This window comes from Bombus fervidus, chromosome 2 (genome assembly GCF_041682495.2).
Source record: "Bombus fervidus isolate BK054 chromosome 2, iyBomFerv1, whole genome shotgun sequence".
Lineage (NCBI taxonomy): Eukaryota > Metazoa > Arthropoda > Insecta > Hymenoptera > Apidae > Bombus > Bombus fervidus.
The window spans coordinates 7,131,585-7,156,988 of NC_091518.1; the positions used below are offsets into that span (position 1 = coordinate 7,131,585).

At 31.6% G+C, this 25,404-nt stretch overlaps 1 protein-coding gene and 1 long non-coding RNA gene across 4 annotated transcripts in view; one reads left to right on the top strand and one right to left on the bottom strand.

Moving 5' to 3' along the window:
* Nucleotides 1–25,404, bottom strand: part of LOC139998162 (uncharacterized) — a 400,650-nt gene that overhangs the window by 45,705 nt on the left and 329,541 nt on the right. For 2 of the 3 annotated variants that reach the window (XM_072022509.1, XM_072022508.2), the window contains exon 2: nt 10,237–10,297. In XM_072022509.1, the coding sequence (XP_071878610.1) occupies nt 10,237–10,297 (61 nt within the window). Of the gene's footprint in view, nt 1–10,209; nt 10,298–25,404 lie in introns of all 3 variants that reach the window. The other variant, XM_074112208.1, reaches the window with a different exon arrangement.
* On the top strand, nt 20,903–21,408 carry LOC139998163 (uncharacterized). The gene is made up of 2 exons (XR_011803194.1): nt 20,903–21,107; nt 21,222–21,408. It is a non-coding gene; the product is annotated as an uncharacterized lncRNA (long non-coding RNA).

Below are 25,404 nucleotides of genomic sequence, written 5' to 3' on the forward strand. Positions count from 1 at the left end.
TATTAATGCGCATACATTTCTTCCATGTATACAATTTTTATGTATAAACTACAGTATTTGACGTGATCACTTTTAAAGAGTTCGTTAGAAACTCGTTGGTGGATCCAGTAAACAGTGTAATCTTATATTGATTATATCAAAACAATATGTTCGTATATTATTCTAAAAATATACAATTTAAATATGCAATTTAACGACACAACTTTGAAATAAAAAAAGATGCATAGAAAAGGGGGAAAAAGAAAAGAGAAAGAGAAATCTAACGAGAATTCAGGAAATCATAATACGACCACGACGTTCGTAAAATCAAATTTTCTTTCAATTCTTACTCGACGTGCGTGCAGCTCTTAATTTGCAACATATCCATTCGATCATATTTCAGTGCTCAATATGCATGGAAAACACGCATTTCCATAGAGACTAACGGAATGCAATCTGCAACGACGAGGCATATCTGCGAATTTGCAATTTGCCGAACGCACTACGGTAAGTACACGTAGAATTGTGATTCTGTATTGACTTTTCCCACACTAAATCCCGCTGTAGGCATATTTAGTAATAAGTTAATGCGATTCGTTCAATAAAGAATAGCGAAGATTGCTCGTTTGATTCGATTACCTCGATGCACTTTCCGACATTGATTGTTTACCGCATACTCGTTGATAGCGCTTCTTTGAGTTTTTGATTTGTTCGTTAAGTAACATTACAGCAAATAGTTAAGTTAAATGCGAGTGTATTAGTGTATTAGTGTAGTATAACAATGTATGAATTGTACCAACATGATAACATGAATTATGATATTAACAATTAGAAATAGTCCCGTTGGTCTAGCTTTATCGCTTGATAGAAAACATTAAGTACTATTAACAAAACTATGAATTGATCATACAAATTTCACGTATTCTCTCCTGCTAAATATCCGATAAATATCCAACATTTGCAACACGCAAATTTTGACTGATTACATAATATTCGTGAAAGAAGCTTATATCACATTAATGGCGATTTCAAAGAAATACCAAAAATATAAAATCATGTTCGAGTATCTTTAAAGGCTATAGCCGAATAAACATGATAAAAGCGCCCCTAAATCAAATTAAACATGTGATACATCACTCGAAAGAGTTTCCTAGAAAAACCATTTTGTCAAAGTTTTAGCCCACTATTATCAAAGTTAGTTATTGGCCTAAACATAATTTACAGTTAATGCTTCATTTCTGTTTAATGTTACAGTTAATGTTTCATATCTGTTGAGGCTATTAGATGTATGTGAACAAAGGAACGCGTGGATAAATTGTAAGGTAGAAAATATATTTTAAATACTGAAGAGTAAATGCAAATCGGAATATAATTGAACTGGTCCAGATCCTCACGCTAGCAGTGCTACCCTATGACTGAAAACCCTGAAGCCATCGTCGCGTGTTTTTTTTTTTTTTTTTTATTTATTGTACCAAATTTTTTTTTTTTTTATTACATTTAAGTAATTCACAATAAATTATGAATTATAATAAGATGTGTTAAAAAATACCGACACGCGACGGTACGACGTAGCCATGCAAAATTTTACAATTTTTTGTGTTTTATTTCTTTGTGTTAAATTCTTTGGATTTAAGCCGCTGGGAAGCGGTTCTTGTGTGTGATCTTGTTTTTAATTGTTATTTCTGTCCTGAAAACTTGGTCGCAAAACAGGACGCTTCGTCCATCGTCGCGTGTCTACAGTTTATGGTCTGCCTTCGACCCAGTCTTTTGTCTATACGCTGTCGATGGCTTCAGTGCTTGCTTAGAAGTGATGACCACTTCAACAATATCCTATAAAGAATTATGCAAAACATCTGAAATACTATAGCCGGTATTACGTATCTGAGAATTTTCCCAAATTTTTTGAGTGGAAAATCTATTTTTAAAAAGTTAAGAAAGTTTTAATTGAAGTTATCAAGTGATAACACTCATATTTTTACAATAGTAGCTTCCTGTCGTGTTTATTAACTCACAATTTTTTCAGATTTTTTGAAACGATGGTGCTGTACGTGGTCACTTTGATCGATTTGTAGTAACAATATATGAATTGTACCAAAGCATACAGAATTAATAGTAAATCAGTAATAAAAATAAAGTGACAGAATTAAACGATACATGTTTAAAGATGTTGAGGATTGTTTCTGAACATAACGACGTAACGACATATTGTTTTGTTTATTGAATTTATCGATAAAACTAATAAAGTAATAAAATAATGCTCATAAAACAAATTTTATTTTAATAGAATCTATTTCCAAAATTCCTGTTTTCTGTTTATAACCTTACAGAACTCTAAAGAATTTCTCTTGTAGCGAATTCTAAAAACTTTTAAGGAATTTTCAAATAACTTCTTTCGAGCTACGTCACTTTTGCAGCGATACTTTTTTATCTCCTTCGCGAAAGTTTCATTCCAAATAAGATTAAACTTACTTATTTTCGCAATATAGAAACTGTAATTTCGAAGATTTATTTTATGAGATAAATAAAAGTGTCTGACGTTAACAGATTAGATTATCTTTATCAAGAAGAGCTCATTCGCGCGAATCTTGTTTACTTTCTCTAACTTTTCCATAAGCATTATAACGCACACAGATCATGTGTCTACTCAAAACAAGATGAATTGCTCATTTAATTTGCTTGATATATCTAGAATTGAGTTGACGAAATATCTTAGTTCCTTGTTGTTTGTATACTATATTTCGAAGATTAGAACTGGTCATCCTAAAATTTTGAAGAAATTATTATAAAAATACCCAGTCTCTATATGATAACAGACTATTTATTGTTAATCTGAAGCTATTCAAATTATAATTTAATTTAAATATTCTATCATAGATATAAACTAAAGCTTTCTCTTAAAGACAACTTAAAGGAATACAAGATTTGTTAAAATTCATAAACGAAACAAAAATATTTGTAATACAAAGTATTTCTTACAAATTGTCGCTAATAAGCCTGATTGATATGACATTAACTGTTAATAATAATAGAAAAAAGTAGGTATTAATCTTTCGTCAATAATCTTTGATACACAAAATTTATAATATGAAAATACATGATCAATACAGTTTTTCTAGTTTCTTTATTTTAATGTCATTTTATGATTAAGAAGGAATATTAAAATATTATTTGTTTTAACAATTATATCTTTGGTATACATCTAATAGGTTTTTCTCATTTTTAGCTATTTTGTATTTAAATATTAAAGATGTTAAAATATTATTTGTTTTAACAATTATATCTTTGGTATACACCTAATAGGTTTTTCTCATTTTTAGCTATTTTGTATTTAAACATCTTCAATAGTATAATTTTCAATATTTTAATATTACGACGAATAAGATTCTTAAAATTATAAATAGGTTGGGAAAATACATATTCTCCTCCGAAATCTAATAAAATTAAAATTTTGGTAACATTAATTAAAAACGTATCGGACTCTAAAACTACTGCCCCGAGGAAAGATAAAACATGTGAAACACCCACATCTGTTGTGTTTTTCTTCTGTAGTCTTCCTATGTAATTTGCATGTAATTTTGGCAAATAAAATATTCTGTAACTAGAACCAAACTCTAAATCAAAAGGAAGATCCACGAACGATCCTATTTAATATTACATGGCAAAGTATGATCGTCGAACGGAAGCTGTGATCGTTACAAAGGAAGCATCAAGTTCCAAATTCCTATGGAGGTATTCAACTACGTTACACGAGGAGCACCGATTTCCTGCTCCGAAAGTAATGCAATAACGTTGAAAATGTAAAACATTTTTCTCAATTTCTTCCCTCCCATGATATTCTCTGTACACGTGTACAGTACGTTTCACCGTAAAAATAATGCCGGTAGAACGGTAAACTACAGACACAGGCCATTTCTCTCTCGAAAATAAGCTTCGCGGCGCGCTCCAGTGATCTGCGTGCGTGTTTTTTTCGCATGCTGACCCACGACTATGGAAGATGCTCTTTACGATCGATGTCATGGTGACGCGAGCGGAAAAACGCCAGTCTGTACGGGATATTGGGAAATTTCGGTAATCGTCGCCGATAACCTCGTTCGAGCGGTTTCCGTTGGCGAAAGCTTCCGCTTGTCGCTAATCTAATCCCAGGGTCGAAATTAGATTTTTTGTGGATTCGATTCACGACTGGCCGACTGCATTCCAAAAAAAAAAAAAAAAATAAAAAATATTCTAGCTAGATTGCCTTTTTGGTCTTAATTCTTTCTAATGTCAAGGTTTAGCGTTTAACGAAGGAATCTCGAACTTTATAAAGTTGGAGTTCTATCGAGTTCCTCTTTCTCTTACTTTTTTATTTTCTTTGTCCGTGCGGATTTCCTCCACGGAAAAAAAGAAAGGAGCCTCTTGCCCAATCGAGTTAATATTCTCGCATTTTATTAGTTACAGGTTACAAGATTTCAATGCTAGTATTATTATATATTATATTTTATATGAGTTACATATGTATAGGCAATCAGTTAGAAAAGTCTACATACGTAAAAACACTAATTTTACGAATTTTTTTGATTTTGATTATAAAATAAAATAAAAATAATACAAAGTACAATATTACAAATATTACATATACCTATTTTATGTAAATGATATTATACAAATAATAGGCATAACATTATATTGATATCTTGTAAGCCCTACGTAGGCATCAATAATGTTCTGGTATCTCATCGGAGCTGAAAAAATTAGAGGTTTGCAATTTCTGATGTAGTTCTATGCCAAAATTTTCGTGAGTTAAGTGTTTTAAGTTTTGTAATTCTTTTTAGAAATACGTTAATAATAATTGTATTGATATGTAAATATAAATAATTTTGTGGGTTTTTAGTTCCTCTGGTAAGTCAGCTACACGAAATTCGCAAGATTGTTTGTCTATTATAACTCCTCCACAATGGATAATTGAAAACATTTTAATGAAACACTGCAAAAATTTGTGAAATAAACCAATCATTTCTAACGATTATAAAATTCAATCTACGGTTTCAACTGAGCTGGATTCTGTAATTGTAAAATGTTCTACTTAGAATATTCAAAAATATTTTATTATTGATATGAGTCAAAAATATTTTCTAAATTAGTTAGTCTTCGACTTATATGTTTTAATATTGTTTTTATAAAAAATAGAAGGATGGCTCAATGGGAATATACAAAATGTATAGGTCTATACAAAAGTGAGGTGGATTATTATACGTGTTGGTTTATTAAAGCGATGAGTGATAAGATTGTAATAATCAACGTATATCAAAATCACTTTAAATACAAGTACAAAGATAGTGTATGCCGGTCGTTATCGTCGCTCGCTCAATGCTACGGTCACGGTGAACTCGGAATATAGGATAATCATATTTTACATACCAGTTCGCATACCATAGCCATCAAAACTACAATTAAGCAGCAGCAGCATACCTGTGTGTCAGCATCCAGCGATAACCCCTCCACAGGAGCCAAACCCTTGATATAAAAATCCTTCCAAGTCAGCACTCGACATTCCATTCCTATTTCTGTTCTGTTAATGTGACATTCTGTACCGTTACTCTGCCAGTTTTATAATAAATCAATTGTTATTACTAATTGGAGTACGAATCTCTCACCTTACGTGCGGAACGTGAAATAATCTCGTACCGACGCGACACTACTGTTCAACTCTCACTCGCTATTCGACTGTATGACTCGCTATAAAGATTCGCTATACTAATTCTATATTATATTCTTATTATTATTAATTAATTATTATATACTATTATATATGTTGAAGTAATCGCCACTTCTAAGAAAACTCTACATCTGGTCTTCGGTTTTCTCAAGCGCTGAGGCCATCGATAGCGCATAGACAAAAGAATGCGTCGATGGCAGACCATAAGCGGTACACGTGCGACGTTGACTTCGTCGTTCTTTTAGTCTCAGGGTAACATTGCTAGCGTGCGGATCTGGACCAGCTTACATTGTATTCCACACTTTGTACTTTGATATTCACAATATATATATATACTTACAATATCTTACAATTTACCCACGCGTTTCTTTAATTCCACATACATCAAATAACCTTAACAATATATATTATTATATATTAATTCTATATGATATTCTCGCTATAATGATTCGCTATGCTGATTGTCCTAGAGAGCACGTTCGTCTGTTGGTATCAACCGGTGGGTATTATACAATGTTTGAATTAACTCCGGTTGACGATTACAAATAACAGCGATAATATTTTGTCCGAAGTTCGTTTATCTTTGAATCTAGCAAAGCAGAACAACGTTGACACTCCAAGGCACAACAATGTGGGTCACTCCCGATTCGAATCTTCCGTTGACTCATGCGCTGCTACAAAAGTGATCTTAAAATCTTCAATACTCCCCTTATCGTTTTGTTATAGACATTTGTAAAGTGCAGTAATAATATTAGTGATTTAACTTGATGTTTGTAAAATTGTAAAAACATTTCGCAACAAAATTCTACAAGCCAGATTTTATGACTTGTAATTTCACTAATATCCCTTTCACTGCGGGCAGCATCTCCCGCTGAACGAGCCGCCGCGCCAAAACAGTGCACGATGCGCGAGAAAGATCGTCAGCGGCCGCGTTTTCCGCGTCACTGCAAACCGAGGTGCTCTGACGCTGTTTTTCGAAGAAACAAGCTTTCTTCAAAACGGAATATTTACAACTTCTTAACACACTCACTTTTAATTAAAATTTGGAAACAAATAACATTACAGAATATGATAATATGTATAATATAATATAATTGTACGATACTAATAGCTTTTAATAATGGTATTGCGTGTAGTATTTTTCGAAACATGGTGTTACACATAGGCCAACAACCCAAATCTAGCACTGGTATCGCGATTCGCTCCACAGTTCCCATCAATCGATTATAATCGACAACACACTTCGCTTTTTTAATAATTTTTTGTGTGCGACGATGACGTTTCATGTCAACCAATTCTTCATTATGGAAAGAGGACAACATATACACTGCCCTCTTGTTACACCATTTTATTGTTAATAAAAGGCTTGAGGATGTACAATACGCGGCATCTTACGCAGAGCGATTATGATCGCCCGTAATAGCTCAGTGGCATCTTGCGCAGAGCGACTTAGTCGCCCGTAGTATGTCAGTATTTTTTTTTTTTTTTTTTATTTATTTGGATTTTACAATTTGTCCAGAAGGACATTTGGTAAAGTATTATATCTAGGTGGAAGTGAATAAAAAAAGAAAAACAAAAATAAAATATAGCATGTGGGTGGCTACCCCCAGCGGGGTACCATCGTCGTGTTTGCTAGGTTATATCCTTTGTGAGGTCTGTTGGGTGTTTCCTTTTTAGCCTTCTTTCAATGCTTGTTGTGTTGATCGTTTCTGCTACCAGCCGGTTCGGGTGCGTTGCTATTCTTTCTTTGTACCTACTTGCGAGTCTGTTAATCTCCTCCTTGACCGTTGGTATTCCCAGGTCTTTCCGAATGTCCTCGTTTCTAACGTACCATGGGGCGTTTACTATGGTTCTGAGTATTTTTGCTTGCATTGTTTCAATTTTGGTTATATGGCTCATTGCTGCTGTTCTCCATAGCGGGATTCCGTAGGTCCAGATTGGTTTTATGATTGATTTGTATATTCTTAATTTGTTTTCAGTGCTTAATTTGGATTTTCGACTTATTAGCCAGTGCATTTGTCTCCTTGCTGTCTGTATTTTGTCTATTATTGATTTGATGTGCTGTTTCCATGTGAGTTGTGAATCTATGTGTAGCCCTAGGTATTTGACTTGCCTAGTTTGTATTATTTGCGTGCCATTCAGGAAGATGTTTGGTGGTATCTGTGTTCGCAGTGTGAATGTGATGTGGTTGCATTTATTAGGGTTAGCTTTGATTTGTTTAGCTTGTAGCCTCTTTTCTATTTTTGTGATATGTTTTTGTAATGTTGCGACTGCTGTTTCTGGGTTAGTGTGCCTGACTAGTACAGCTGTGTCGTCCGCGAATGTCAGTATTTTGCTATTTGTAGTTGTTGGTATGTTGGCCGTGTAGAGTGTGTATAGTATTGGTTCTAAGACGCTTTCTTGCGGGACCACTGCCTTGATGTCTTTGACTTCTGAGTATGCGTCTTTGATTTTTATTACGAAGGTTCTGTTGCTTAGATATGATTTTATTAGTTGGTGTATTTGCTCCGGGAATTGTTTCTTGATTGTTTGTAGTAGTCTTTCGTGGTTTACTGTATCGAAAGCTTTTTCTATGTCCATGAAGAGGGCTGTGCAATATTATTTGTGTAGTATGTCAGTGGCATTTTATGAAGAGGGACTGTAGTCACCCGTAGTAGCGAAAGAGATATTATTAGTCGGTAATTATACAAGGACACCCACATCACTCTACGAAGTTATACGTATTTTCATGTATATCAAGATAAAATTCGATAAAATTAACAATGCTATATAAATTATATGCATAAAATAATATTTTTATAATAATTGAGAGATGGGAAAGGAATTTATCTAGAAAGGAATTCATTGAAATGTAAGTGATTAAACAATTCTTAGAACATTTTAGTTTGAATAATATCTAGCGGCTCATGGCCGTAGAAAAAGTTTCAAGTTGAATCGAAAAATTCAAAACTGGGAGAGACACATATTATTGTACCTTTAAATACTAACGTTGTTTTGGGTTACAAGGTCTAGATTGTTATTGCTGTTTCTTGTAATCTTCAGCTAGAGCTACACAAAAAGGTTGACTTTTTGTGGCAATGTCCTCCCTATTATATTCTTTTTTGTATTGTAGCATTGAGTGAGCGATGATCAAAATCGGCATACATTATCTCTGTACATGTATATATACTTGTTTCAATATATCTTGTCATTATAAATTCATCCACTCGTTTCCTTATCAAACAACCCTAATTATTCACCTCAAATAAATTAAAAATTCGTATATATCAAATCATTATTGTGAGTTTTAATTTAAATTTTTAACATAAGTTGTAATATATATAACTGGATATGGAATAATTCATAAATAGTAAATAAGGATTTCTTTTAAAAATAATGAAAGTAAAAAAGATGATGACAAAAGACTAAAGAAGACTGGTTTTCTCTTACTTTCTTTTCTTAGACCTTTATTATTTTTTATCTTTTTTCAGCTTTCTTTCGAGAGACACTTCTTCCAGAAAATTAATATCTAAATTTTTCCTCAAATTTCAATTCATATAAAAATTTTTCATCTTTAAAATGAATCTATGACTCTTCTGGATTTAAATTTGAAAATAAGTAATAAGAGCAATTTCTCTGATAATAGAGCCATTATTATTTCCTGTTAAAATTCTATCTAAATTATTACTAACATTGTATCGTCAGTCGTTACTTAAAATTCAAACGTTCAAATACAAAATTGCAACGTTAAAATGCAAACATTAAAATGCAACTGCATTAATCTGTATTTAAATATTTCTATTAAAATTAATTTATATTCAAAATAAAACTTATAATATTGAATGCAATATCATTAAAACATATTTAATTGTATTACAAGTAGAAAGTGTAGTTTTATTCAAAACACTATCACAAAACATAATTTTAGAATCACTTTCTAATAAAAATCATCATCATTTCATCAATCATTTTTATCTTTGCTACTGTCTTATTCTATCATATCATGAATATAATAAACAAATGAAAAATTAATTGTGTAAATTATTTTAATCAAAAAAATATTAGCTTTTCACTTTTATACAAATTTATTCAATCATTGTTTAAATATTTAACCCCTTAACTTCCAGTATCGTGTGAGAGATGTGGTACGCCGATGTTATTGATTTATTATTTACTTCAAGATAACAAATCTTTCTTGTTCAATGATCAATTGCTAGTAACTATTTATCAAACATCTTGCAAAATAAAATTAGTTGTACCTTACACATGCATTTATATATCAAAAGATATGTGCGATTTGCACAACTTCGAGCACTTAGCCAAAACGTGAAATGGCTTGTTGCTTATGGCACGCGCTATTGGAACTTCGTAAGGCAAAGGTTAATAGATTTTTCTATTGAATTTCATATTTTTCTGTTATGAGAAGAATTTATACTAATCGTAAATTTTTCACCATAATAAAGAACGTTGTAAATAATGAAACAAATCGAATAAGAAATCTTTCTATCTCTTTCTCGATATTTGGTCCTCGAAATCTGATAATTGAGTTGAATTACGGTATACGCATGTTGAATTATCCTCACGTAACGTAAAACCCCATGACGTGCTGACGGTACGCCACATCCACCCCGACGCCGCACACAACTGAAACAGAAAAATTTACGGATCAACAGGAATGGTTGAGAATTCCACTATCTCAGTAATGAATTTTGTTTTAATTGGATATTCGATGATACATTTATCGAACGAGTGTTTTTTTTACATTTTCGCAGGCTATACCAGGCAAAATGGGATACGTTTCATGGAAATGCAAAACGCCACGGGGACAAGATAATAAAACAACCCCATGTGAGCGGAACGTGTTACGGTAGAAACGATTTATCGCGTATTATCCGTGTAAGATTAATTACAGATTAAAAAAGCGAGTCCATTCGCGAATTGGTGAAAACTTTATGGAACAGTTTATATTTATAATAATATTTTAATCGCTTTATCCTCTTTTTTTAAAAGATGGAAGCTGGTTATTATAAATTTTTCTTATCGAAGTCCACATTGTTAAATAGTATAAATGTATTTTTTTCAAAAATACATACATATCTAGAAAATTTTATTATGAATTCTCACAATCACTTACGTAGTCGTTATGGTTTTGCATTTTACAGTATTGTATAATATTTAGAAGCATAGAATTTTAGACAAGTATAATTATAGAATTTAGTTAATTTTTACATTAGAACGTAATTTTATACACAGTTCCCTTAGATTAAAGATTTTGTCACTACTTTCCTTAATTACTTTCCTTGGTTTATCAATTACATTATGATCAAAATACTTATATAGATTTCATAATATGCAATGTACTTATATATATACACGATATATGTAGGAATGATAGAGCGGATGACTATTACGGAAGGTTGTACTATTACTTTATTGAAACAGGACTCATTTTCTAAATAAAAATCTAAGGTAGAACAAATTTTAAGGAGAATTCGGTAAAGCGTTTTCGTTATTTTTTAAATAGCGTATCATTTGTTTGTCCTTCGGTTTTCAATTGTTATATAGTAACATTTATTTTAAATATCCTCTATATTACGCAATATGCGTAGTTAAAATATTATGACAATGAGGATTTTCTCGGTAAAAGGTGAAAGGTTAAAGGGGAACGACTTAAATAATCTAACACAAATCGTGCCGCTAAATAAATATTTGTTAAATATTTATTACAATATCGTGAATATTATCTATCTAATATTGTAATTCCGAAGAATTTTCGTAATATTTAAAAGTATGTATATCTTAATTTCTTTCAGAATTTTCTGCATCAGTTTAATTCCGAATTTCTTAATTATTTAGGGGCATTGCTTATGCTGTTCGAAGAATTGAAGATGCATTATGTACAGCTCTATAGCACGCATTCTACGTATAGAAAAGTAGCTTTTGTAATGCTAATTCAAGTGAGAATTAGAGAAATATTATTGAGTATTATTATATGTATAGTATATGTACTTGAGTATATTTGAAAGCTATACTGAAGACAAAATTTTTAAAATTCAAAGAGAGAAAATTAATTAGAAAGGTAAAATTGTATTAGAAGACAGACAAAAAGCGATCTTTATATCTAAATTCAATTATACGTTTCATATTCGTTTAAATTAATGTTACAAAATTCTTCGATTCTCTTAAGTCTTGTCTTGCCTTAATTAATCCTAAAATTTAAGAGAAAATTTGTGCCAAGCATGGAAAGGATAATTAAATTTATATACATAGTTGTTATTTTATCTGCATTTAATTACAATATTTTTAAATCTATAGATTTCGTACACTACTTCCAAACTAATCTCTTTGCATCCAATATCATTATAGTACTTCAGTAAGTTATTAATTTCCCAAATGATAAATGTACTTTTTTATTTTTGGTAAAACTGATCTCAAAGTAGAGTATATTATGCCTTTCTTACAAAATCATCCGAAAAAGATCGAGTCTGAATTAATGTTTTTATAATATTTGTAATATAACTGAAAATATTCGCTTACACAAAATGAATTAAAATAATTTTGACATTTTTCGAGAATGGAATTGTTTTAATTTGCAAAAAGTGGGTATATGAAATGTAATAATAATAAATAAATAATAATGTAATAAATAATGATGTATAAAAATGTAAGAAATGACGATATTTGTAAAAAATCCGTTCTTCTTTCCTTTTATACGGGATTTATTCAAGTACGTAAAAAGTTGCAACATTAAAAGTTACATAACTTTTGTTCAGGTACTTTCGGTAGTACTTTCAGGTACTTTCGGTAGTTCTAAAGTTATCATCAAAGCAATAAAATTTTCAAGCATAATGTAAACCTTTAAACTTACGTTTCGTCCGCTAAACGAGTCACTATTTCCCAGAATTATGTTTTCCACACCGAATGCTAATGTATTCTAAATCTATTCTAAATTCTAAATTTTCCACACCGAATGCTAATGTATTCTAAATCTATTCTAAATTCTAAATCTTGTAAAATTTTTACTAAATGATCGATACAACGAGTCCTAGTATTTATCCTTAAATTAAACTTTGCCGATTGTCAGAAAAAACAGAGGATTAAGTATATGTTAAAAATGTTTAATATAGTAGGTTTCTTTTAATACTTCATTTTATACAATTTATTATTTATATGTCCTTTGGAACATTGTTAAATATAAAGGTTAACCCATGAAACGTGATCAGCTTGGATTTCGTTCTTAGTGGGCCGACCGGAAAATTTTTTGTCTGCTATAACATGATTGAAAAATTTATTAGAAGTTTTTGTGCCTCAGATAAAAAAGATAATAAATTTGTTATACTAATTACCGAATTTGTCTCAATATCCGTCAAGAGATAGGTGTAGAAAATTATTATGTAATAAAATAAAAATAATAAATAAAATTATCATGTCATCTTAAAGCGCTCTTTGAACCATGTTATACCAGACAAACAATTATCAATCGGGCCATTAAAAACAGAATTATCTAAGCCAATCACGTATAATGATGGATCACCCAGCATAAAAATTGCCGATAACACGCAAGAAAGTTATATATACGTATATTATGTTAAATAAATACATAAATATTAAATAAGTACCATATTATTACATTTACAGATTTATTTATATTTTATTTCTATCTTGTTACATAAACGAACTTAGAATATATTGTCTACTTCCATATCTAATTTTTATTTGTTGTTAATTCGCATTACTATTCATACATAAATCTTTACATTGTGCACATAATTTCAAGGTGCCTCTAGAGAAAATCAGTATTTACCTTCTGATATCAAAATATAAATAGAAATATTTCGCAATATTTCTTAGGATAATAAATAACTTGCCGAAAATCATGATCAAATCGTATTTATTATTTCTAATTATAATATTGTTCTGCAACATTTCATTGTATGAAAATAATAAGAATATTTCAATTATCTTTTATCATACTAAATTAATTTTTTAAGGAAAAGTAATTATGATATTCGTTATAAATCTTTCGTACTATCTTCTTAATAATTTATTTCTCTATTTCTAAATATTTTCCATTGTATTTTGTACAATAATTTAAGATTGCGTTTTTTCATTTTTCAATTCCTTATACGATATATCTTCATAAACAGTAATTTTCTTAATTAAAAAACGAAACGGAAAAGGAAGAAATATTGTTTCAGTAAGCATTCTTTGAGGTAAAAAGCCAAACGCGGTAAGAAATCCTGGTGTTATATTAGCATGTCTAATTCTTACATTACCTTACATAACAACCTCTAATAAATATTCATTAACAAGAATACGAATCGTTCGTAACGACTTATTAGACATTTCCAACAGGAAGCTGACCTCGTTTAAGATCTCTTTGTACATATACTTGAACATTCGCCATTCCAATGCAATGACGTAACTTTGCAAATTTTGAAATAAAAGTGTTTAAGCTCAGACATATCTCATTTTCGCACTTTTATAAGTTTCAGAATTTTTCAAACATTCTTGGCGACTAGATGACAGTAACATTGTTATTTAAATATTCGTTGATGTCTGTCATACATCGTAGCAAAACAACATAAACGTTAATTGCGTCGCAGACATACTTAAAAATAACTACAGAATACTGAATTGCTTATCTCAACGTTATAAAACATTTCCTTCATTATCTAATTGTAAGTTTTTCCGACTGAAATTGGTTTTCTTCGTCGCTTGAAAAATCACTTGCTCGCAGTTGCGACATGTATGTATGTACATTTACATATAAGCTATAGTTTAACAATGTTTGAACACTTGCTTATCTTCAAGATGTATATAATTCAAGCAGAAAATTACGAATAAAAGAATCTGCAATAATCTTATTTTTTATGATCATTGTAGTTGCATATAGTAAATAAATATATATAAAAATCATTACAATAGAACGGATTTTTAAAAGCTAATATATACAAATTTTACTAGTGCGTCCTATAAGTAACGAAAAGATTAAAATGTCAGCAGTAAAAAGTCTATAAATGCTTCAGTAAAAAGGTGTAACGAAAATATGAAACCTAAAGCTATGTATTACTTATAGATGCGTTTCGAAGTTAAATGATATCGATGTGAATTTATTGTGGACTGAATTTCATGGCGATTTTGTCTCATTTCCCCACATGCACCGAACCAGAAAAATAAGTACATATGATGCGAAAGCAGCTATCATAAAATTACTTACGAAAATTCTCACGTTTTTCTTCCTTCTATTATTAAGTTTTTTTAATAAATAATTTCAGTTCTGTATTTCTGACTGCATAAGAAGGTATATAGTAAATACTACTTCTACCTACTAATTTGCCATTAATTTATACGGTTTAATAAAATTCGTAATTCGCTTTAACAAAATAAATTCGCTTAAATAAAATTCGTAAAATTTACGACCGAAGCTTTTCCTTAGATGGAAAAGTGACACGATCCTTTCAACAACTGATTGCATAAAGGAATACCGTTCGTGACTATAAATTTCGCCTTGAATAATCATAAAGGGATATGCATAATGTGAGCGTGTATGGAACAAGTCTAAGTAATCGGTTTAACGCGATGGATCTTATGACTGTGGATAGTAGCTGCTTTTGGGATGTCTCAAAATTTCAGGAAACTACTATGCGTTTCAAGACGCTCTTTATCGAAAAGGCTAGGATAAAGGGTTGAGTAAGGACATACTCGTGTAAGTACGTTGTTTGCTTACGTGATTAATAACGCCCTGAGATTATGAAAATTAATTTTGTTGCTCTAATGCATGTTTTAATCAAGTATGAATTACATGTATCGTTTTGCAAGATAAATTATCGCTAACTTATTAAAATTGTGGACAACGTGATGTTTCTGTTGGTCTAAGTATTCTTAAAGTAAATAAAGGTATAAGAACTGTGCAATCGTATCTGTTGTTGTTGTTGTTATTCGTTGTTATATATGTGTATATGTTACATTTTTGTTATGAACGTGATATGATTCAAGAAAGCTCGTGGAGTATCGTTCATTTTAACGTGTTAGAGAAAGTCAATTCGTATTTCGTTAATGTTCGTAAGTGATGTCATCTGTATGTGTAAGTATGTGACATAACGAACATCTGTTGTTTTCTTTTGTAATACTGATCTGTATCTCGCACGAGGCTAACGTTATGCGACTAATAAAATAAAACATTTAGTAGAATTTCTCTCTTCTGCAATCTGTTTTACGGTTTTTCGGAGAATAAATAACCTTTAACCAAACCGGACTCGTTTACCTCGTTACGAATCGAGACGAATCGAACAAATTATCCTACAAAACGAATATATTCTTCATGTTGCCGCCAATATGTTCTTTTATAACAGAAGGTAATGTTCTTAACTACAATTATTCTGCAATCGTTAATTTCGGTATCGGCCATGCCTAACACCCAGTGGCCCTCGACCCTTTTGTTATAGTTATATTTCGTTTTTCCAAACTTTGCTTCGTCAATCTTAAATAACGTAAAAGTAATAACATTCAGATGGAAAAATAATACAAAAATATATATGAATATCGAACTGTTACATGAGCTGATTGTGTTACATGATTTTGTTATTGTTACAAAACTTATTGAATTGCTTTATCCAAAGGCAACTGAATTTCGTCAAAAAAGGAATCAATTGTTATCGCAAGCTGCCTACATTTGGCCCGGTCGATGTTACAGCGAAAACGGTCAACTCTGTACTCTGGCGTATCGTACAATTTCAACGGTTTGCGATAAATCGCGCAATCTTAGCTGGTCTAGAGTCGTTACAATCGAAGATACTGAGAACAATAGTCAACGCCCCATGGTATGTCAGAAACCATAAAAATATCAACGGTCAAAGAAGAAATCGGCAGGTACGAAGAAAAATACAAGGAAAGAACGACAACACATCTAAACCAGCTGGCTGCTGAAGCGAACGAAACTCTCATAGAAACACCTCACTGACCTCACTAAGGTGATAAAATAATCTAACTCGAAGATGGTATCCCGCTGAGAGTAAATAAATACATGTTATTTAGCAATTGAGTTAGAAAAATTTACCAAATGTCCAGCTGAACAAATTGTAAAGTAGATAATATTTTTAATTTATAATATTTATATATTATAATATATTATAATATAATATAATATAATATAATATGATATGATATGATATGATATGATATGATATGATATAATATGATATAATATAATATAATATAATGTAATAATAATAATATAATATAATATAATTATAATATTATATTATATATTATATTTATAATATTTATAATTGTAAATTAGATAATAAAAAAAAAAATCTTAGCTGGTCCACAAAAGTCCACGTTCGCGTGACCAGGTAACTAGCTCTTCCTTTGAAATTGGTAAATCGTTTAAATTCTACTCAAGATAATGCAAAAATAAATATTAAAAAACATAACACAACAAAGGAAGAACAACTAAAAAAGGAAGCAGTAAGAAAGAAAATGAATCGAAAGAACGCAACTATGTATATGAAAAACACAAATGAACACTTCGAACACACTGAAAGAACTAAAACAAAAAACTGTTTTCTGCAAGCTGTAGGACAATCGAGTTATTAGGTACGTTAGGACAGAAATCCAAACAAAATACATATTGCTAAAAACATTTGACATATCGCAACAAATTGTGTGACGTATTTTGTGTGAGACTTTATTTTTGAGATTAAGACTTGCATTTTTGGATTCTCCGCGTCGAAAATTATTATGATTAAAAAAAGGGCAATAATTTTATGCCCCCTAAAGTAAAGTGTAGCTAAAATTCATTTTATTAAGTGTTTAAGACGACTACTGTTTACTTCTAAACATGTATTTATTCTTAATACATGATGTTATTTCATACATTTACCAACATTGTTGCAGATATCGATTTGTAAGTATCTTGTATAGCGGCACTCGACGAGAAAACTTTCCGACGGCTTCGCGATAGAAGGCATATCACCGAAACGTAGGGCCGATATGCCTAATGTGCCATCGATATCCCTACGGTCCTTCCGCCAAATATTTAGAAGAAAACGTACGTAGCAACGGTCGCGGATGCCTAACGAACGTGTGCGTAGTGGGGATATCGAAGGGCAACAAAAAAAACGAATTAGTTAAAAGAGACATTCGAGTTTGAACAGCGAAGTGAAGAGAGTTGAGTTTTAACAGCGAAGCATAGTCGAGGAGCGAGAAAGTCAGTGGTAATCGAGGATTGTACGAAACCAGTTGAAGGCGAGTATTGCTGATTGTTAAATAAATATATTGTTGAACACTACCAAGTATTTCTTTTCTACACCAAAACACCACCTCACTTGTATTTTTCTCTTTATACCTTTTTTTCTTGTAACTGTTATATTCATAACTTATAAGTGTTTGATATTGATATATTATTACATTATGTGACCTTGATGCAACATCGATACATTATTTTCTTACACTGTTAGAAAAAGAAAAAGGATTTGAACATCGTTTCGGACATCACTTCGTTTAAAAAATATTTTTCCATCTTCTCACATTATTATCTTCTCATTATTCGACGAATAAAGACGAAATACAACAGTTTTGATTATGGGAATCCATTGATTCAAAATTTTGATCAATATATGAATCGATTTGGCAAATGTCATTCTGGACGAGGCCTTTCGGCGAGGCCAGAAAAATAGATATGTAGCCAAACCAGTACATACTTATAGCGATAACGTTCAACAAAATGTTAACAAAGATTAACGCTTTAACAGTCTATCTCAAATGCATAAGACGGAATAAGTCATACACAATAGACTAAAAGTATCAAAATTTAACAACGCATAACCTTTAAACCAATAGATTTTGGCAACCAAAACCTTTGTATTTCGGTTTTATTAGATTATGTAAGTTTAGACAAAGTAGTGTCCCATAACGAAGTCTAACCAAAAAAAAAAAAAAAATACATAGCTTCTTTTCGATTATTTTGACACGTAAGCATATTTGAAAGTAAACCATGTTTTTAACAAACAAAACAAAACAAAACAAAAATTGTTCGAAACAAAAATTGCGATATATGTAATATTTCTAATATAATATAAGTATTTTATTCAAACATTCTTCCTGATTTACAGGATATCGATATTAATATATCTGTTATCGTGCTTTATAGTGTTATTATTTTCATGTGTAACATGAAATGTATTACCTTTTTTATTTATTCAATTTACATACAATATATGCTTTGTTGATCAGGATAGGTGGAAAGTTGAAGATCACCGGACAGCACACGTAATTAAATTAAAAATGGTTCTATTATCTTGTACAAATATGCATACAATTGGCTTGTTGATCTTTCGGTAAATGTAAACGAACGAAAACTAAAATTAACGAACGTGTAAAGCAGATATGTTGTAACGTTAGAAGGATCTAATCCCAACAGATGGCTCTTCTTGCATAAAAAGAATTTCTTTTCTTTGTTTATGTATACTTTATGCATTTTCTGTATGTATTTATAGAGTAGAAACAGTTGTGTGTATCATATTATATATATGTAAAACATAATCTTTATAAAGGCTTATCTAAAATTGTATTTATTAAAAGGGACTAACCGAACGAAAACTTGTTTCATTTAAAATTAAGCATTCGTAAAGTATCTTATTTTACCTTCTCCAGTGGAAATTTTGGATTTTAATTTCACAGAAACTATTATTCTACACAAGTTTTATTACAAGAATTTAAGATATTATTATTCCATTTTATTGACTAATTATATGTATAATGACATTAACTTATCTATATGTTTAATGAATTAATTCGCTACAGTTGATTTACAATTAGTTTTTGTAATTATTAACTATTTTGCAACCATAGAGGTTTAATAAATAAACATGTGTTTTTCAACAATAATCTTATAATAGTAATGACAACAAATGTATAAAAAATTAATGTAATACATTTGATATATTTTATAAAGCAAACATTATAGAATTACTGTGATAAAAAAATATTATTAATTTATTATTAATTTTATATTGATGAAAAATGCCAAAAGACTAATTTTAATCTGGATATTTTAATTTCTTAATATAATTATTGTTTGCATCGATCCATGAATTTTATTAATTGCCCAAATTTTTCAAAAATATCCTTCCTCAAGCTTTATAACGATTGCAAACATAAAAATACTATTTATTTTTTATTAAATTTTAATAAATTTTTCTATTTTTATTAAACATTAAAAAATATTTCTTCACAGAATAAACAATACTTACAATTGAAAAGGAAACGTAAGAGATTGTCAATAACAAATTAACAGTGAAAGATTTGTGAGTTATGTTTGCTTTAAACTAATACAAATGGTAAAATATCATATACGATACGTGTAACACAATATGCGCATATTTGATATCAATTTGAAACGTTTCATTGTGTATTTTTGATATTCTTAGTTTTCAAATGTTAGGCATACCGAGGGAAATAATAAACAAGTAGGACTTCAGTTACATCTGCGTGGTGAAAATTAAATTTCAAAAGCCGGCGAAAAGCTAATTTAGAAGTTCAATACAAGGACTTCGAAACGATTTCGGAAGTTTTATTAAGTTTCGGCGAGGAATTTAACTTATACACCCTAGGGATGAACGGCATATGTAAATAAACCGTAATCGTCGAGTACGTGTACGACTTACACAGCTATCGATTGACACTCTCGGAATAACTTTTTCATCCTGAATACATTAACGCAATTAATACTACATAACACACTGAATGTCAGAAGAATGTGTGCCTTCTGATTATGTGTCGAAGAGTAATTGAAATTACGGTTAAATAACGAAGAAAAGTGTCGAATACGATAAACGCAATTTTAATTAATTCTTCGATTATTTATTTTAATTATTTGTTGAAAAGATTCATCTTACAACTTGGTGAATTATTTATATTATTATTGGACACTCTCGATTGACAGTTTCACTGACTAAAGCGCAGTGTTACAAGATTCTGTAATTAAGACAAACATAAACATAAATAATAAACATGCTTCAAAAGCATTCTATGACTTATATATACAATATTACAAAATTAATACTCATTTAAGTTTTAGTAACTAATACTTTATTAGTATAATAATTGATATGATATTAATGATTAACGATCATTAATGTCATTATAGCATCATAACAATCATTAATATTAATATAATGAAATTATTGCTCTACTGTAACAACAACAAATAATATATGAAAGCAAACATGCTAGATATATAACTTATATTTATAATGAAATTATATTTAATAAATTTGTTTTTATGCTTTACATCATTTATTGAAACGTTATTCGTTGTTACAGCAGAACTCCACTTATTGGAACGCAATTTGGTTAGTGTTCGACTCATTGAATTCCTGTCGATTGAATTCGATTATCTGAAAATGAACTGTACTATATGAAAGGAAAATCATAGCAGAGAGAATTGGTGAACTCCTACTCTATATAAATCGATAACCTCGGAATTTTATCATACTAAAAATATAAAAAAATTTTATTTCTTTACAATCATTGACAATTAATATATCTAGCCTTATTACAGGTATAAAGAAATATAATAATACGTCTACAACTATTAACACGTTGAAAAACACGCTAGTTTTACAGGGATTGTCCATGGCGCCACGATGAATTTTTTATTATGCGATACATATAATGTTGAAATATTACCTACAAGAGATATGTCACGGTGTATAACCATCATTAATGAATTTATTTTTATAATATTATTTTTTGCAATTATCAATTATCTCATATTATTTCTTCGCGTTGCTAAATAATTGTTCTATGTTGTTACGTTCCGGGACTTACCATAAAACATAATCCCTTAGCCCATTGTTAGCCGCCTCAGAACGAAGTTTGTTATTAATGCATCACGCTATTTCTAATACTGCTGATCTTTACGATGTTATTATTATCACTGACAAAGAAAATTGCTTTATAGGGAATATCTGCGACTCTGTAAGAAAATACTACAGTCGCGTTTACAGCACGTTCTGTAGATCCGGAAGTGCCAAACTCGCGGCGTTTTATTTCGACGTCCATGTCAATGATTGTACAAGAAATACTCGAAAAAACCAAACGTCGCGGTCGCAAAATGTCGAAGCCTGCTGGCTCACACGCCATTTATGGCAATCCTCAAGCGTCGACGCCTTCTCGTTTCACAGCCGAAAATGACGAAGTCCAGGCGGTCGTCCCAGGTGGCTGCTCCAGGCGTTCGAGATTCATATTTTCACATAACATTTATGGACTTGATAGAAACATCAAAACAATTAAAGAAAGAGAGGTGGAGGGGTATTAATAGCTGACGTATTGACAGCGAGGAAAATGGCATTGAACAATTATACATTAAAGTGAGCCTGTCTGACGTTATTTGCGTTATTAGATCTGTATACATTATCCCTCTACTTGATGTTCTCTTCGATGATAGATATTATAAAAAGTAAAAGTGAGAAAAATTTTGACATTGCATCCTAATGTGTATGTCTGTATTTTGGGCGATTATAATCTTCCCATTTAAGTGGTTCTGTTATCACGTTTTTTTTTTTTTTTTTTTTTTTTTTGACAGCTTCGTTTGCACAAATTAAATTTAATGTCCTATGCGTTTATTTTTATCCGCTTGATTTATCTCAGGAAATATGTTTCAGATTGCTTGATCTGTTTTCCACTAACTACAATTCAATATCCACACAAAGAGCTTTGGATCCGCTCCTTCCTATTGATAAATATCATTCACCACTTTTCTTGTAATTAAAACACGATTCGAAAAATCAGCCTATACACAAACTGATAACTCGCCTAAACTTCAATTGTGCCGATTATCACGCCACAAACAATTACTTAAATTCATTTGACTAACACGCTTAGATTTCTATCGGTAAACGAAGCTGTTCATTTCGTGTATAAGAATATTTTATTTGTCATTGAACACTTTCTACCTAATAGGAAAAAGTACGTGTTTTATACGCGTTTCTTTGTATCCAATGTGGTTCTCATCGAATTGATTAATAACATTAAGACTAAAAGAGCCGCGCACTGTGCATACAAATAGAGCAACTCATGTAGCGATTACCTCGCCTTTCTCGATTTTACGTCGCATTGTAAATCACTTGCTAAAAGCTAATAGGATTCATATATGCATGACGTGATTCGTAATTCCGAACAATTTGAAAGCCTTCTCGATATTTGCTATTAGCAGGAGGGTGGATCATACCTTAGCTTGCAAGATAACGTACAACGGCTCATCTTGACGACTCTGATGGAACTGTGTATTCTTTTGCTCTAGATATTTCGAATCGACCTTTGCGACAAGCTCAGCCAACTTCTTTGAAATAAATACTAATCTCAACATTTCGAATATACAAATTGACATTGATGAAGTCTTTGATAAATTTGATGATCTGAATACGAACAAATAGCCCGAAATTGACACAATCCCTCCTGTTTTCTGCAGATTAGGATTTTGTGAATTATTTTCAAATTATCTATCGAAGCGGATATTTTTTCATATTTATGGAAAACAGATATTGTTACTATTATAGGATTATTTATTCAGAAATATTAGAAATTAGGAATTCCAATGATTTCTATCCTATATAATAAATGTATTGATAGATGGATCTATTTGGAATGGATTAAACAGGAAACGATTGTTATTTAACATGAACTAAATATATTAATGTGCTATAACAAAAACAACTAAATGTATTCACAACTCACAACTAATAGTTTTCAACTAATATTCCTCGATTAATTCGTTTTTCTCCCATAAGCATACCTTTCTCTTCTCATACCCCCACCACGTACATATTCCGTAACGGTCCGCGACCATGATCACGTACGTCTTCTTCCTATTCTAACCAACTATTCTAACAATTCGACTGAAGGACCGACGACACATTGACGAGTCGCTTTTGGCCCATTGAAGTCCATTCCCGACCCTTTCAGCCTGTCGACACTTAGGCTTTTTCGCAACATTGTTTATAGCTGATTATATTACATATACCCAATATTTCTTACGCCATCTGTCCACGATACTATATTACTATTTTCAAATCCGCTGATAGAAACACTATCTTTAATCGCAAACCAATCTGTGTGCTTAAAATCAAACTTTTGAACTTCGCGTGCTAACATCCGCCACTACAAAATGCCATTTCAAGGCTCGTCCAAAAGACAGGTTCGTACTCGTTTCCGCTCGCGAAATCGCATAATCTGTTGCCCGGGTACGCGCATAGGTCGGTTCCAATATTCACGAGGAATTTCCGCTCGCTTTTCCCTTTTTCCAACTACATGGGGGACGGCACCTTGTTGCGCAACTTTGGAAGGTTTCGTGATAGTAATGTAGGCCCGGGTCTTGCCAGCGTCGTTTTGGAGGGCGTTGGCTGTCGATGCTGAGCGCGCTGCTTTCCGCTTACAATTGGTTTAGCCCGTCTCATATCCCGTCACAGTCTTAGTTTCATTGTCTGATTTGTCATTCTCCCTCTGCTGATATATCGTAGTAGACTTGGTCAGGGATCCTGGTCAGGACTTCTACGTCCGTTTCGTTGCTGCTGGCCAGGATTTGCTGTATGTACATCCGAAGACGGTTTCTCCACGTCGCCGCGATGAAGTCGGGCGGAATCCCGGGGGCGGACATCCTCTTCAATACTCTGTAAAACTGGGACGGTGTCCGATCTCCCATTTGTGTTCTCTCGAATAACGCCCACTCTCTCGCACTGTAAAAAATCTCGTTGAAGTCATCAACTTGAGGCGTAAAATGTGTAGGCTGCGGAGGGTATAATAATTCAAAATTGTATATAATAAAGTGTATGTTGACGTGGGCGGCCTTTGTCTGGTGCATCATATTCTCTTATGTTTCAAATTAGCCATTCTTTTGATAAGTTTTTTCTTCAACAGTTCGTATCGTCCCGTAGCCGGCGGGTTGAGCAATATGTCCTCGACTTGTTTCGTGTATTGTTCCTCTAGGTTCGCGATGACCATGTTAAATTTCATTTCGTCACTCATAATACGCGCGTTCTGGAACTGTGTTTCTACCACGATAAACCAGAGCGAGACATTTTGCGGCCAAAATTTGACGTCTATGTCGCACTAATACGTTCACCTCCTTCGCTTAAGATCACGTCAGGGTCGCCAATTTGAGGCGTAAGATGTGAAGGGAGACAAAGGAATACTCGGCGTATTAATTTTACAGTGTGTTTATTAATGTTACTAGCGTGCGTTGCCGGGGCCTGATTCGCACTCTGTCACGAACTTTCTTCGTTTCCCTCTTTTATAGGCTGCCCTTTGGGGTAGGGGAACAGTTTTCTCCCTTGCGCTCTTCCCTAAGTTCCAGGGTTTTCTTTTTACGACGTCCTGGCTTCGGACTTCAAGCTAGAACTTTTTTTACGGCCTTGTGCCGCCATTATATTTATGTATTCGATACCAAAGGGCCTATTACTTCAAACTACAAATACCTGTTACATGAATTTTATTCCATTATTAGAAATTAACTAAAATTATGCATAACATTCGAAAAGCTTTTTATATAACTCCATCGAAGCTTTATTTATGACATATTCAAAGTAAAAAAATATAAATTTAAACATTATGTTCGTTGAAACTCTACGAATCCGTTTTCTTCTTTTAGTACTTTTTTGTACTTGCTAATTTCATTTAAATAGTTGATACAACATTTAATATGTCATATATTAATTTAAGATAGAAGGAAGATCTAAGTAAACTAT